Source organism: Pistacia vera, unplaced genomic scaffold, assembly GCF_008641045.1.
Source record: "Pistacia vera cultivar Batoury unplaced genomic scaffold, PisVer_v2 Contig817, whole genome shotgun sequence".
Classification (NCBI taxonomy): domain Eukaryota; kingdom Viridiplantae; phylum Streptophyta; class Magnoliopsida; order Sapindales; family Anacardiaceae; genus Pistacia; species Pistacia vera.
This window is the reverse complement of record NW_022196687.1, coordinates 131,471-143,502: the sequence shown is the minus strand read 5'-3', so window position 1 is coordinate 143,502 and position 12,032 is coordinate 131,471. Positions and strand designations below refer to the sequence as shown.

The window sequence follows — 12,032 nt, the reverse complement described above, 5'->3', positions numbered from 1 at the left end:
TCCACGTTTAGCTGGAGAGAAACACTTAGACCAGGCTCAACCAAACTGCTGCTCAACCCTGAATGTGTTTCTGGCAGATTAAACCACCATTGATGACTAAAATTGAAGTATATGGGGCTCTAAAACATATAATCTCATTGATATGGAATCAACTCACAGAACAATTCCAAAAATCCAGCTAGAAGCGCGATACAAGCCATATAATTTACCAATAGGTGAAGATTTGTACATATGGGAAATTTCGGTAATCATACATGTCCTAAAAATGACAAGTTCTTCATCCTCTAATCTACGTCTTTTCACAGTTAATGTTGACTGAGAGAGACTGCGACTGGTCCTGCTTTTTTAGAAGTCTAGCTTTGTGCCTTCTCTTGAAAATGTCTTGCCTGAATTTCTTGGTTTCACTTTGTATCTCCATGAAGGGTTACCTCTCTATGCTTTCCTTTTCTTACTCCAACATTTGCCGCCTCTTTGCAACTGCCATGGCTGCAGCCTGATCCTCTTGCTGATGTCGTCCCGCCTCCTGCATACATTTGTCAGTAAACAAGCATGACTATAAATTTGACACCGGTATGAAAATTCTCTTTAAGCAGGCATTTCTGAGTTAGATATGTATGCATATGCTATCAATTGGTATACTGCAGTGCATGGCATTCAACAGTTTAGAGGTCTTAAAAAAATTACAATATGATTCAGCAGCTGGAATATCAGCTATATCAATTTGCTACGCTGAAACTTCGATATGGTTACAATAAAAATCATCTAGTCAATCTAACAATAATGCTAGGGACACCGAAAATTTTACACCGAAAATGTGTACCGGCCTACGTGTAACACGCATCTGTTTTGTTTAACAATTTTTTTCTAGTGAACGGCCGTCCATTCAATTTGGACGGTCGTTCACTCACATGGACGCCCGTCCATATTATATGGACGGGGCGTCCATATACAAGGGACGGGCGTCCCCATTTAAAGGACGCCCGTCCATAAATAAAATATGAAAATAAAAATAAAAAACTTTGGGGACGGCCGTCCAAAATTTATGGACGGCCGTCCCATTATATTTGGACGGGCGTCCATTAGGAATGGACGCCCGTCCATACTTAAAAAAAAAAAAAAAAAAATTTTGGAGAGCGTCCATTAGGAATGAGCCCGCCTTCCATACTTAAAAAAAAAAAAAAAATATTTCGTCTTCTTCCTCATTCCCCAGCGCCTATGTTCTCATGTACCCACATAAATTGCATCAAAATTTCATACCTTAGAATTCGTCTTCTTCCTCTTCATTCCCCAGCGCCTATGTTCTCATGTACCCACATAAATTGCATCAAAATTTCATACCTTAGAAAGCACCTTTCCAAGATACTCAGAACCCATCCTGTTACTAAGATGCCTGTATTCTGGGTGTTTGCAAGTACTCCCGCTCTCTACGTCAAGCAGTAATCATATCAACACTTTGTTGATATCAGCTTGAGAGCAATTACTACGCCAATCCAAAGATCTGTAGCTTATATGATCTTCCTTCAAGGATCTGAAATCCCACTAATAGGAGCAAGTCCTAAATTTGCAGAATTTGATACGATTTCAAAAGACAAGAAATGAAAACCACAGTGCCACAGTGGAATGTGTTCTTTTCACCTTAGTTTTACAACAAAATTTCTTGTACAACAAATGTTCAGACGAAGAACTAACAGGAGAATGAGCTGGAAATGAAGAGGAAGAAGACGAATTTTTTTTTTTTAAAGTATGGACGGCGTCCATTCTAATGGACGCCCGTCCAAACGTTTTTTTTTGTTTTTTTTTAAGTATGGACGGGTGGACGCCCGTCCAAACATAAGGGACGGCCGTCCAAAATTTATGGACGGCCGTCCCCAAAGTTTTTTTTTTTTTATTTTCATATTTTATTTATGGACGGGCGTCCTTTAAATGGGGACGCCCGTCCATATAATATGGACGGGCGTCCATGTGAGTGAACGACCGTCCAAATTAAATGGACGGCCGTTCATTAGAAAAAAATTATTAAACAAAACAGATGCGTGTTACACATAGGTCGGTACATATTTTCGGTGTAAAATTTTTGGTGTCCCTAACATTATTGGTCAATCTAAAGGTAGTTTGGATAATCGTGGGGCATGTATGATGTATCGCATTTAAAAGTCCATTAAAATCCCTTTTTCAAAATGCAAAAGTGTAAGAAGCATATTAATTGAGTCAAGTCGAAAAGATATCATATGAAGGATAATTTAAACAACAATGGGAAAGAACAGAAAAAGACCTGGAGCTCATTAATTAGACCATCAAGGGATTTGATCTTCCTATGTGGCCAACAGGGAATACCAAATTCTCAGCACTTCTTCTTTAAAACCGTGAGGCCAACTTTCAAGTTTCTCGAAGCTTCTAGAATTGGAAGATCGAAGTATTTAACGAGATCTTCCAAAGCAATTCTAGCAATATCTTCAGAGGCTGCCCTGAAACTTTTTACCACATCTGTACAAAATCATACTTATAGAATAAAAACTTGAAAGTACCCAAGTACAACTCTTTAACAGTTATTAGAACTAGCAACACTACTATCTGCCAACAATTAAAAGAGCAACTAGCTTATTCATCAAACAAAACCAAGTAATTGATATGATTATAAAGAAAAAGCAGTTGGCTAACAAGAAACCTTTGGGAAAGACCTGATGCACATTCTTCGGTTTCTTGACTCCCAGAATATTCGCTGGTTGTAGCTGAATTAGGAAGAGAAATAAGATCCTGATCAAATTCATGGGTACTTCTTTGAGACAGATGGCAATGCTCTTGGTTTGTTTCATCCATTGCCTGCCATGTAAACTGTGACAACTCCTGATCTCCTGTTCTGCTGCTCAATTGAAAAATTATTTGGAGATCATTGGCCAGCTTTGGAATTGACTTAAGCTTCGGATTTCTGAATGTGAAAGAACTAGAAAAATTTAGCACTTTGCACACACAAGTCAGCAATACAAGTTGCATAAATGAGTCTAACAAACAGAAAATAGCACTAATACATTCCTAGAAACCTAAAACTACCATCATTTTAAACAAGGGTTTGTATAGATTCTTGGAAATGCTACTAAAAAGATACAATAAGATCAATGTAGAAATCACATCCCAATGTAGATAGAAGTACAATCATAAATACAAAAACTAAACCTTGAAACCCAAGACACCACATCAATGTTATGAACTGATAAACTCAAAGGGTATCACTCCATTGTTCACACCAGAAAATATATATATATATATACAAGAAAGCTATTTCACAAAAAAAATAAAAAAAAAAAAAAAAACATAAAAATCAGCCCTGAGAAAAAGGAATAGATCTAAGTAATATCTCCAGAGAGACAAATATATACTTCAAGCATAACTAGTTTCTGGGGATGAAAGATGGCTGGACAAATTGAAATGCATGATTCAAAGCACACCCATTTATGGTATAATATTTAAACATAAACTCTCTATAAACGAAATTCCATAATCCTCCGAGCTCATAATCCAAATCATTAATTCTCACTTATTCTCATATTGTAAACCTTTGAGAATATCTTTATTCTTGTGATGTGTATAAGCCTAGTTTGAAGAGGTAATTATTCACAAAAACAATATCTATCATATTGTGGGCGAAATCTTGTAGAACTAAAGGCGAAATCCTAATAAACTATTGTATTGGCGAAATCCGAATTTAGTTGAACTTCAAGGAGGCTATCTTGAAAATGTGTATGTAAAAGGCACCTGATTAAAGCTCCGAACTACTATAAATCTCTAAGCATTTCTCTTTTCTCTACTTATTTAATATTTCCTACACATTTATGGTTTATACTTGTTCTTATTAATTGCTTTTATCTTGCTAAAGATTTAATTCCGCATTTAATTTTATTATCTCCTGTTCACCCCCTGTAGGAGTATTTTCCATGGTAGGGTTTCATAATAGACAAACAAGATTAGACATCCCACACCGCTTGGGAAGGAAAGGCTTGAGCTAGTTAAATACCAGGGAAATCCTCCATATGTCAAGACACATTTTAGGCTTAAATATTGGTTGTTGAAACTGAAAACAAAACTGTGAGGGGCTAGGCTTCAGAGTCAGGCCACTTAGGCTACCAAAGTAAACAATATCTTGACAGTGTTGGGTCAGCAGTGAGTTGGAGTGTTACAATTGGTATTAGAGTCAATCCCAACTGAAAGTGTATGGATAGTTAAGAGGTCTCGCCTGGCCCATGAGGGATCGTAGCGAGTAGGGGTGTTCAAAAGAACCGGTTGGAACCAGAACCGGCGGGTACCCTGGGTTTGGTTCTGGTTCCTACCCAGAACCAATCGTCAATGGGTAGGTTCCAATTCCAAATTTTTGGAACCGGAACCAGGAACCAGGAACCGAGACTAATATAAAATAAAATTAAAGATTAGGGGGGTTAATAAAAACTTTTGTAGAAAAAGTAATGTGAATACATTTATATTTATATTTCATAACATTTAAAGTAAGTTGGTTTGACTTTTGAGAATCTACCTTTACAAAGTAATGGAGTTTGTAATTTTTAATTTATTATTTGTAATTTTATTTTTGTTAATAAGTGCCAGGTGGGGGGGTATTTGTAAGTTTTTAAGGGTTTTTTTGCCATTTTAAAAACTTTTGGGGGGTCATGAATTTTATAGGGTACCAGAACCGGAACCGGAACCGGAACCGTTGTTACAGGTTCTGGTTCTGGGTATCTAGGAACCGGAATTGTCGGTTCCGATTCTGGTTCCAAATTTCAAGGAACTGTCGGTTCCGGTTCCGGTTCCTTCAAAAAGTGCAGGGTACCCGGAACTGAACACCCCTAGCAGCGAGGATGCTAGATCTTGAGAGGGGGTAGATTGAGACATCCCACATCGCTTGGGAAGAAGAGGCCTGAATTGGTTAAAAACCAAGAAATCCCCTATATCCCAAGACACGTTGGGCCTGAGTAAAGGTTCTTGGGCTTGAAATTATGAGGGGCTAGGCTTCAGAGTCAGACCACCCAAGCTGCCAAGTAGACAATATCTTAACAGCGTTGGGCTGACAGTGGGTCGGGGTGTTACAATTGATATCAGAGTCAATCTCAATTGGAAGTGTACAGATAGTCAAGAGGTCTTGCCTTCCCCAAGAGGGATCGCAACGAGGACGCTGGATCTTGAGGGAGGGAGATTGAGACATTCCACATCGCTTAGGAAGAAAGGGTCTGAGCTGGTTAAATACTAGGAAAATTCCCCACATGTCAAGATGTGTTTGGGGATTAGGTATGTGTTCTTAGGCCTGCAAACAAAACTGTGAGGAGTTAGGCTTTAAAGTCAGATCACCCAAACTACCAAAACGGATAATATCTTAACAATGTTGAGCTGGCAATAGGTCGTGGTGTTACATAGAGAATTTCAAAAATGTCGAATTTAATCCCTCTTATAGTTGAATGGGAAAGAACCAATAGTTTGATAGTTAAGTATTCATGATTCAATCACTCAAATACTGATAAACTGATACAAATTGCCTTTTAAATTGTGGCAATAAACGCTTATTGATAAACTAATAAAAAATAATTCTTGTATTTGTTAAGTTATAACTTTTTCGTGTAATAATAAATTTAGTTAGTTTTAATACTATGATTATAAAAAGATTATACGGTGTATGTTTTATAAAACGTTTTTGACTTCGGTGCGTGAAATTCCAACTCCCTTTTTGTTTTATTAAGAAGTTTAAAAATATTAGTGTTTTGAGCCGACTCTGTTTTTTAGCCTGTTCACACCAGAAAGTTAGAACTTAGAGATTGAAATGACAGTTGTTTATCTCTGAATTGAGTTTTCCTGGCCGACATATCATACCGTCATACGTCAGGTTATTGGGCTTGTAATTTAGATTAATGGGTATTAAAAACAAAATACCCATTTAGACACTGACTAAGTTAATTAATGAGTAATGTTACACATACAATATTTTTCATACAATATTATGTGGTAAGATATGATTGGATAAAATTTTAATTTTAACTTTAAATTAGCCAATTATATCTTGCTACATAATGTTGTATGAAAAATATTATATGAAAATGATGTATATGTAGTATTACTCATTAATTAATTGGGTGTCCTGAAGTGGGATGAATTAGGAAAATGTTTTCGAAAATTTATTTAGGAAAAGAGTTTATCTTTGAATTGAGTTCTCTTGACCGAACAGGAACATATATTTTATTAAAAAGAATTTAATTAAACATGCATATGGGAACCACAACACAAGCTTTAAATTTCTCATATTTTGGCTGTGCCTTTCATTGGTCAAACATCATTAATTCTCATCCATATTAAGTCATTCCATTTCTGTACAATTTTATTATCTTCTAAATAATTATTTTAGGGAGGACTGAAAGATTTTTAAATTTAATTTACATGATATGAAGATAACATTAAGAAAGAAAGTATATTTTTAAAATTATAGTAGAATCTATAATCATTGATGATAGGTACTATATTTCTATTATAATTGAATCAGAATCGAAATTGGACCACATTTAACTTCTTGTTTCTTCTTTTTGGCAAAAAATTATAAATGTGTTCATTATTTTGCTCTAGATGTGAAACCTTCTAATATCCTTTGTTTATATAAAGTTTTTAGCTCTAAAAAACTCTAAAAATTAACATAAACACTTTGTTGACTAAAAATTATAGTAATTTCTTAGTTATATATTCAGTTTCCCTTTTAAACAATATAATTCGAAGTGTTTTCCCAAATATAAAAGTTAGAAAAGAAAAGAAAAAACAAAAAACTAATGAAGAACTCTCCCAAAGATAAACAAATGGTAGTTGTGTTTGCTCTAGTTGTGGAATGATATTCAGATCTGAAAATCAATTCATGCCTCAAGGAAGAAATATTAAGTAATTTTGATAACTACCATGAACTTCAATTTCCTTATGAATTTTTATTAACCTAAATTTCATTTAATTTTTAGGTAACTACAATATAAAGCTAGAAATTAAAGTGTGGAGGAAGAAGATTAATTTTTTTTAATCACAACTATATCCTCGCCTAAAATAGAAAATGGGGGCTAAGGAAAAAAGTGGCAGGGGCTAAATATCATTTCCCTTTTATTATAAAAGAGAGAAGACATAATCCGAATTGGATCAGGGCACAAAAATGTACCCTTTTTTGTTTGGGCCGAAAATATTTCACAAGAAACTAATACAAGGCTTGGATTAATAAATAGAAGATTGGGCTTTATTTAGAAGTAGTGCTTTCAATTCACATCATTGTAATTATTTAGAAGGCCAGTAACCTCTCTTTGATCCATATGCATGAATATGAATTTGGATGTTGTCTGATATAAATCTTTTTCAAGTTTTCATGCATTTAACTAGCAAGTTGGAATCATATAACTATTACATAATGTTCATTGACTTGGATTGGTTCTGACCCCTAACTTTGAATTGGTTCTGACCTCTATATTTATAGGTATATATGAGATATTCTTTTTCTAATAGGATTCATATTTCAATTCCGACTAAGACTCCTAAATTCTATTCCTATTTACAATTGTACTTTTTATTAAATAATTTTTCTAAAGAATACAATAAAACGACCCAAAATCCTAGGCAATGTTTCGAAAATCGGACCAGATTATGACTCATTTAAGGGTCTGGTTTTCGATTGGATCGGTCGGTTGGACCGTATCCTATAAAATTATTTTTAGTCCCTAAATGTTTAAAATTCATCAAAAACACCCCTATAATACTCCCTCAAGGTTTGAAATCTGTCTAAAACACCCCTGTCGTGTGAAGAGACTGGTGAGTGGTGGCGACAGCGACGATCGATAGCCAATCGAAGTTTGGAATCATAGGGCTTTTGATGTATAGGTTTCGACGAATCTGATGGTGGTGTTAAGGAGTTTCATCGACGCCGGATATTGCCGGAATCAAGAAGAAAGTTCGACGATCGTATGAACTTTAGGTGGACGGCGAGCGATGAAGGTTGGACGACGGCCACTGAAAATGGATGGGTTTTGTTGTGGAGATGTCGTCAAGTCGAATGGTGGTATTTTCTCCGTCGAACGATGCCGAAATCCGACGAGATTTAGTTGTGATTGGACCGCGATTCGACACTATTCTGACGGTCCAACTGCGCCTCAATCCAGTTTAACTGAAAATACCGATTTTTAGAAGTTATCGGATTGGAAATGCCGCTGGCTCCCAGTCGAACCGATCCGACTGGACGATCCGGTCCAATTTTCAGAACACTGATCCCAGGAGCTAATCCAAAATCACCTACTCGATTGATAGACATAGCTTTTGTACTTGCTTTATCTGCCTGAAGTCGTGTAAACCAGAAATGAATTAACAAATATGAAGCAAGATCTACTCCCTCCCATCCCAGGAATAATTGAAGAGAGTTATCTCCAGTCACCAACATTGGCATAAAAAAAGTAAGAATGGATAAATAACACATAAATCGAGGACTATGCGGATCCTCATACATATATGAAATGGAATAAAGACGAACCAAACTGCTAAACAAATAGAAAAGCAAATCACAAATATCCCAACAGAACCTTTCACAAAGATTTCATAATTAGTTACTATATCAGCATATGGCCTAGTTTCAAAATCAAAACCATGATGGGATTGAATTTAAGCTTAGAAAAGCAGCGGATTCGAGAATCCAGAAAAGTTTTTCGCATTTCTTTGTAAGCTTAATCACAACCAATAAATATAATAGGAATTTGATGAGTAGAGAAGCTCAAATTAAAGGTGAAAAAGTAAATCAACCAGCGTACAAGAGGGAATAGAAATTATTAAATTCGGATATGTCAAACTTAATTGCTGGCCAAAAGACAAATAAAAGGAAAACGCAACACAAAAACCATTAGAACTCGTTTAAGACATAACTTTCGTATTCACGTTGGGATGGGGGAGGAAGGGCTTTCAATCTTTTTGGAATTCTGAAATCGATCGTATGATATGACTTGATGAAACTTCTAAGCCCAGGCATTGCTCCTTCCGCTACTTGCAACTCCTCTAAATGACTTCCATAAATAGCTAGAATTTCAAGCCGAGGGAAACCCCCTTTGCTGCAGACCAGTTTCGTTCCATCATAACAATCATTGCCTAAATTAAGCACAGTGAGGTTCAACAACTTCTCTAATGTAGGCATGGGGTCATCTACCAGTCCGCTGGAATATAACTCGAGGAATTCAAGATTTGGCAAAAATTCAGGCATTTCTTCTGGAACTTTCTCTATCCTCACACTTAATGTCAACTCTACCAGATTTTGGCAATCTGAGAGTGGTTTGAGAGAAGGAATTTCCCTTGTTGGTGTGTAAACCCGTAAAATTTGAAGGCTTTTCAACTTGGAAATAGAATCAAAAGTAAACCGGTTTATTTCTCCACCGTAACCTGATATGTGCAGCTCTGTAAGATTTACCAATTGTTCTGGATTTGTTTTAATCCAAGTCTCCACTGGTATGCTCTTCAAAGTTTGAAGGTTTTTCAATTTGTCTATCCAAAAATACCCTATAAAATTTCCAATTAGATGTCTCAACTCCTGCAATTTACAGATTTCAGTAGGGAGCCTCGGGTATAAATCATTATCGAGTAGGTTCAGAGTTTGTAGGCTCACTAAGTTGAGAATCAATTGTGGAACATCTGGATTAAAAGTTAGCCCTAATTGCAAATACTTCAAATGAATTAACTTACCCATTTCTTGCGGCATTGTTTCTACAACGAAATTCGAAAGATTGAGCACTCTTAGCAACCTGAAGCTGGAGCACAGCTTAGAAAAGTGTTTACTTTTTCCTCTGCACTTGATACTAGTGAAGAACAAAAGGGAACGCAAGACTTTAGATTGCTGCAACTGCCAGTTACTTCCTATTCCTGAATAAACAACTTGTCGTCTTGGTTTTGAGGAGCTAGTAGAACCTTTATTTACCTCGTAAATGTGGAAGAGGTTGAGTTCTTCTGCTCTATCAATTGCAAGATTCCGCAAGAGATCGTGGATACGACATGTTAGAATCCTCCCTCTATGCGTTTTATCTTTTTGAATCAAGCTCCTTTGGATCAGTTCATTCACGTAATAATAAGCTGTCTCTTCCATTAGTTCTCTATTTTGCGGTATGAAACCCTCAGCCACCAACAAATGAATTAGTTGCCTTACCGGGATTTCAAAATCTTCCGGAAATTGGCTTAGGTAGAGAAAGCAGGGCTTCATTTGATAAGGTAAATCATTGAAGCTTAAAGACAATAAATAATTGATATGATTATCCGAATCACGGTTTAAGTGTTGCCAAATGTGATCATGCACCAAGCGCCACTCTTGTGCACTCTTTCTAGATAACAAGCCACCCAATAAAACAATCGCCAGCGGTAGACCACCACATTTTTGCAACATTTCCTTTCCCAACTTTTTCATTTCTTTGGTTTCATTTGCCTTTCCACGGGTTTTTAAGTCGAATAACCTCCAGCTTTCTTCTTCCGTTAGAAATGGAAGATCATGGACATAATCTGCACAATCAGCAACGTTTTTATTGCGGGTGGTCATAATGACCCTACTACCATGCTTGTTATTTGGAAAGGCTTCTATGAGCCTTCCCCAAGCATTTTTTCCCCAAACATCATCAATTACCACCAAGTATGAGCTTTCTTTCAAAGATTCATGAATATATCTCTTCAAAGCTTCTTCCTCCGCCATCTCCCATTTCAAAGATTCTTCCTTCATCTTCTTCAATGCTTCTTCCTCCATCTTCTTCAATTTCTTTGTCTGGTTGAAATTGAAAGAATTTATAATTCTTCGAAGAAGATCCACAACGTTAAAATCTTGAGATACACAAACCCAAGCACAATGTTGGAATTTTTCCTTTATCTTATCATGGTGGTACAATTTTTTGGCAAGTGTTGTTTTGCCCAAACCACCGGTACCCCAGATAGAGATTATAGAACGCTGTGGCACATTGCAAAGTAGTTTACCCAACAATGTTTCAATATCATCCTTGTAGCCAATGACATTCTCTTCAAATGCAAACGATGTGGTTCTTCTTACTTCTTTAAATTCGCGAAGAGTCTTGCTCTCTTCCCACCTGTTATTAATATCTTTGAGGCCATACATTCCACATCTATCAGACACTTCTTTAAGTCTATTTTTGAGTGCACCAATCTCCTTTCCCATGCCCATGCCCTTGCCTTTGATGTATAGTTTGGCCACCGCAGATTTGCAAGAACAATTCTTGCTGCAAGTAAAGAGTCCTTGCCTTCTTGTCGAAGTCTCCCCTTCTTCGACCTTGAGGACATTAGAAATCTTTTCATCATGGACTTTGACCATAAATTCGTCTAAGACATCCTCACAATCGTAAGCAATTTCTCGGATGTCAGAAACCCACTGGCGTATCAAAGGATTGTCAACTTGTTTATCTTCAGCGTCCTTTATGAAACAAAGCATCCATTCCAGATCTTTTTTCAGCGACTCCACTTCACCTCTTACACCTCGTAAGAAGGCTGCTTCTTTGATGAGATAGTCCCCAACCCTCTCCACCACAAATGACACTACTGCATCCACCATGGTTCCCAAGCTACAGCTATTTTTTTTTTTTCTTTAAATAAAGATTTCTCCCTTTAGAAATGGAAGATAGACAGATGATATCCCCTTGGGAAATCTAATTTTGTTTCGTTTTGGTTTTTTTTATTTTTTATTTTGCGGTATAAATTGCAATTTGCAGATAATTCCTCGACAACAGGTGTCTACTAACTATAGGTGTTGGAAGCTGTTAGAAAATTCAATTGTGGGCAACATCATTGTTGCTATTTCCTTTTATTTTCGGTTCCAGCTATAAACCAATTGAACTCAACCTCTAACAATCCCTGTTCAACACAATTATTGTATAACAATAATTTATTTCTACTATTGTTAGTCAGTGATGGACCACAACCGGCTAGCTTTAGCATCCTCGAAACTGGCAGGAAACTTCGTTATGCTGAAAGTATTGGTGCCATTATCGGTCCGTGTCCCACTTTCCACTAAGTTAAAGAGATAC

General features: G+C 36.5%; 1 protein-coding gene and 1 pseudogene across 1 annotated transcript; both read right to left on the bottom strand.

Moving 5' to 3' along the window:
- Window positions 1–289: 289 nt before the first annotated feature.
- On the bottom strand, window positions 290–8,422 carry LOC116117525 (annotated as a pseudogene).
- Window positions 8,423–8,875: 453 nt separating this feature from the next.
- On the bottom strand, window positions 8,876–11,560 carry LOC116117524 (disease resistance protein RPP13-like). The gene is made up of 2 exons (XM_031403537.1): window positions 10,790–11,560; window positions 8,876–10,696 (listed from the first exon to the last, which is right to left on the bottom strand). The coding sequence occupies exons 1-2, from the start codon at window positions 11,558–11,560 to the stop codon at window positions 8,876–8,878; spliced, it is 2,592 nt and encodes an 863-aa protein (XP_031259397.1).
- Between the last annotated feature and the right edge of the window lie 472 nt (window positions 11,561–12,032).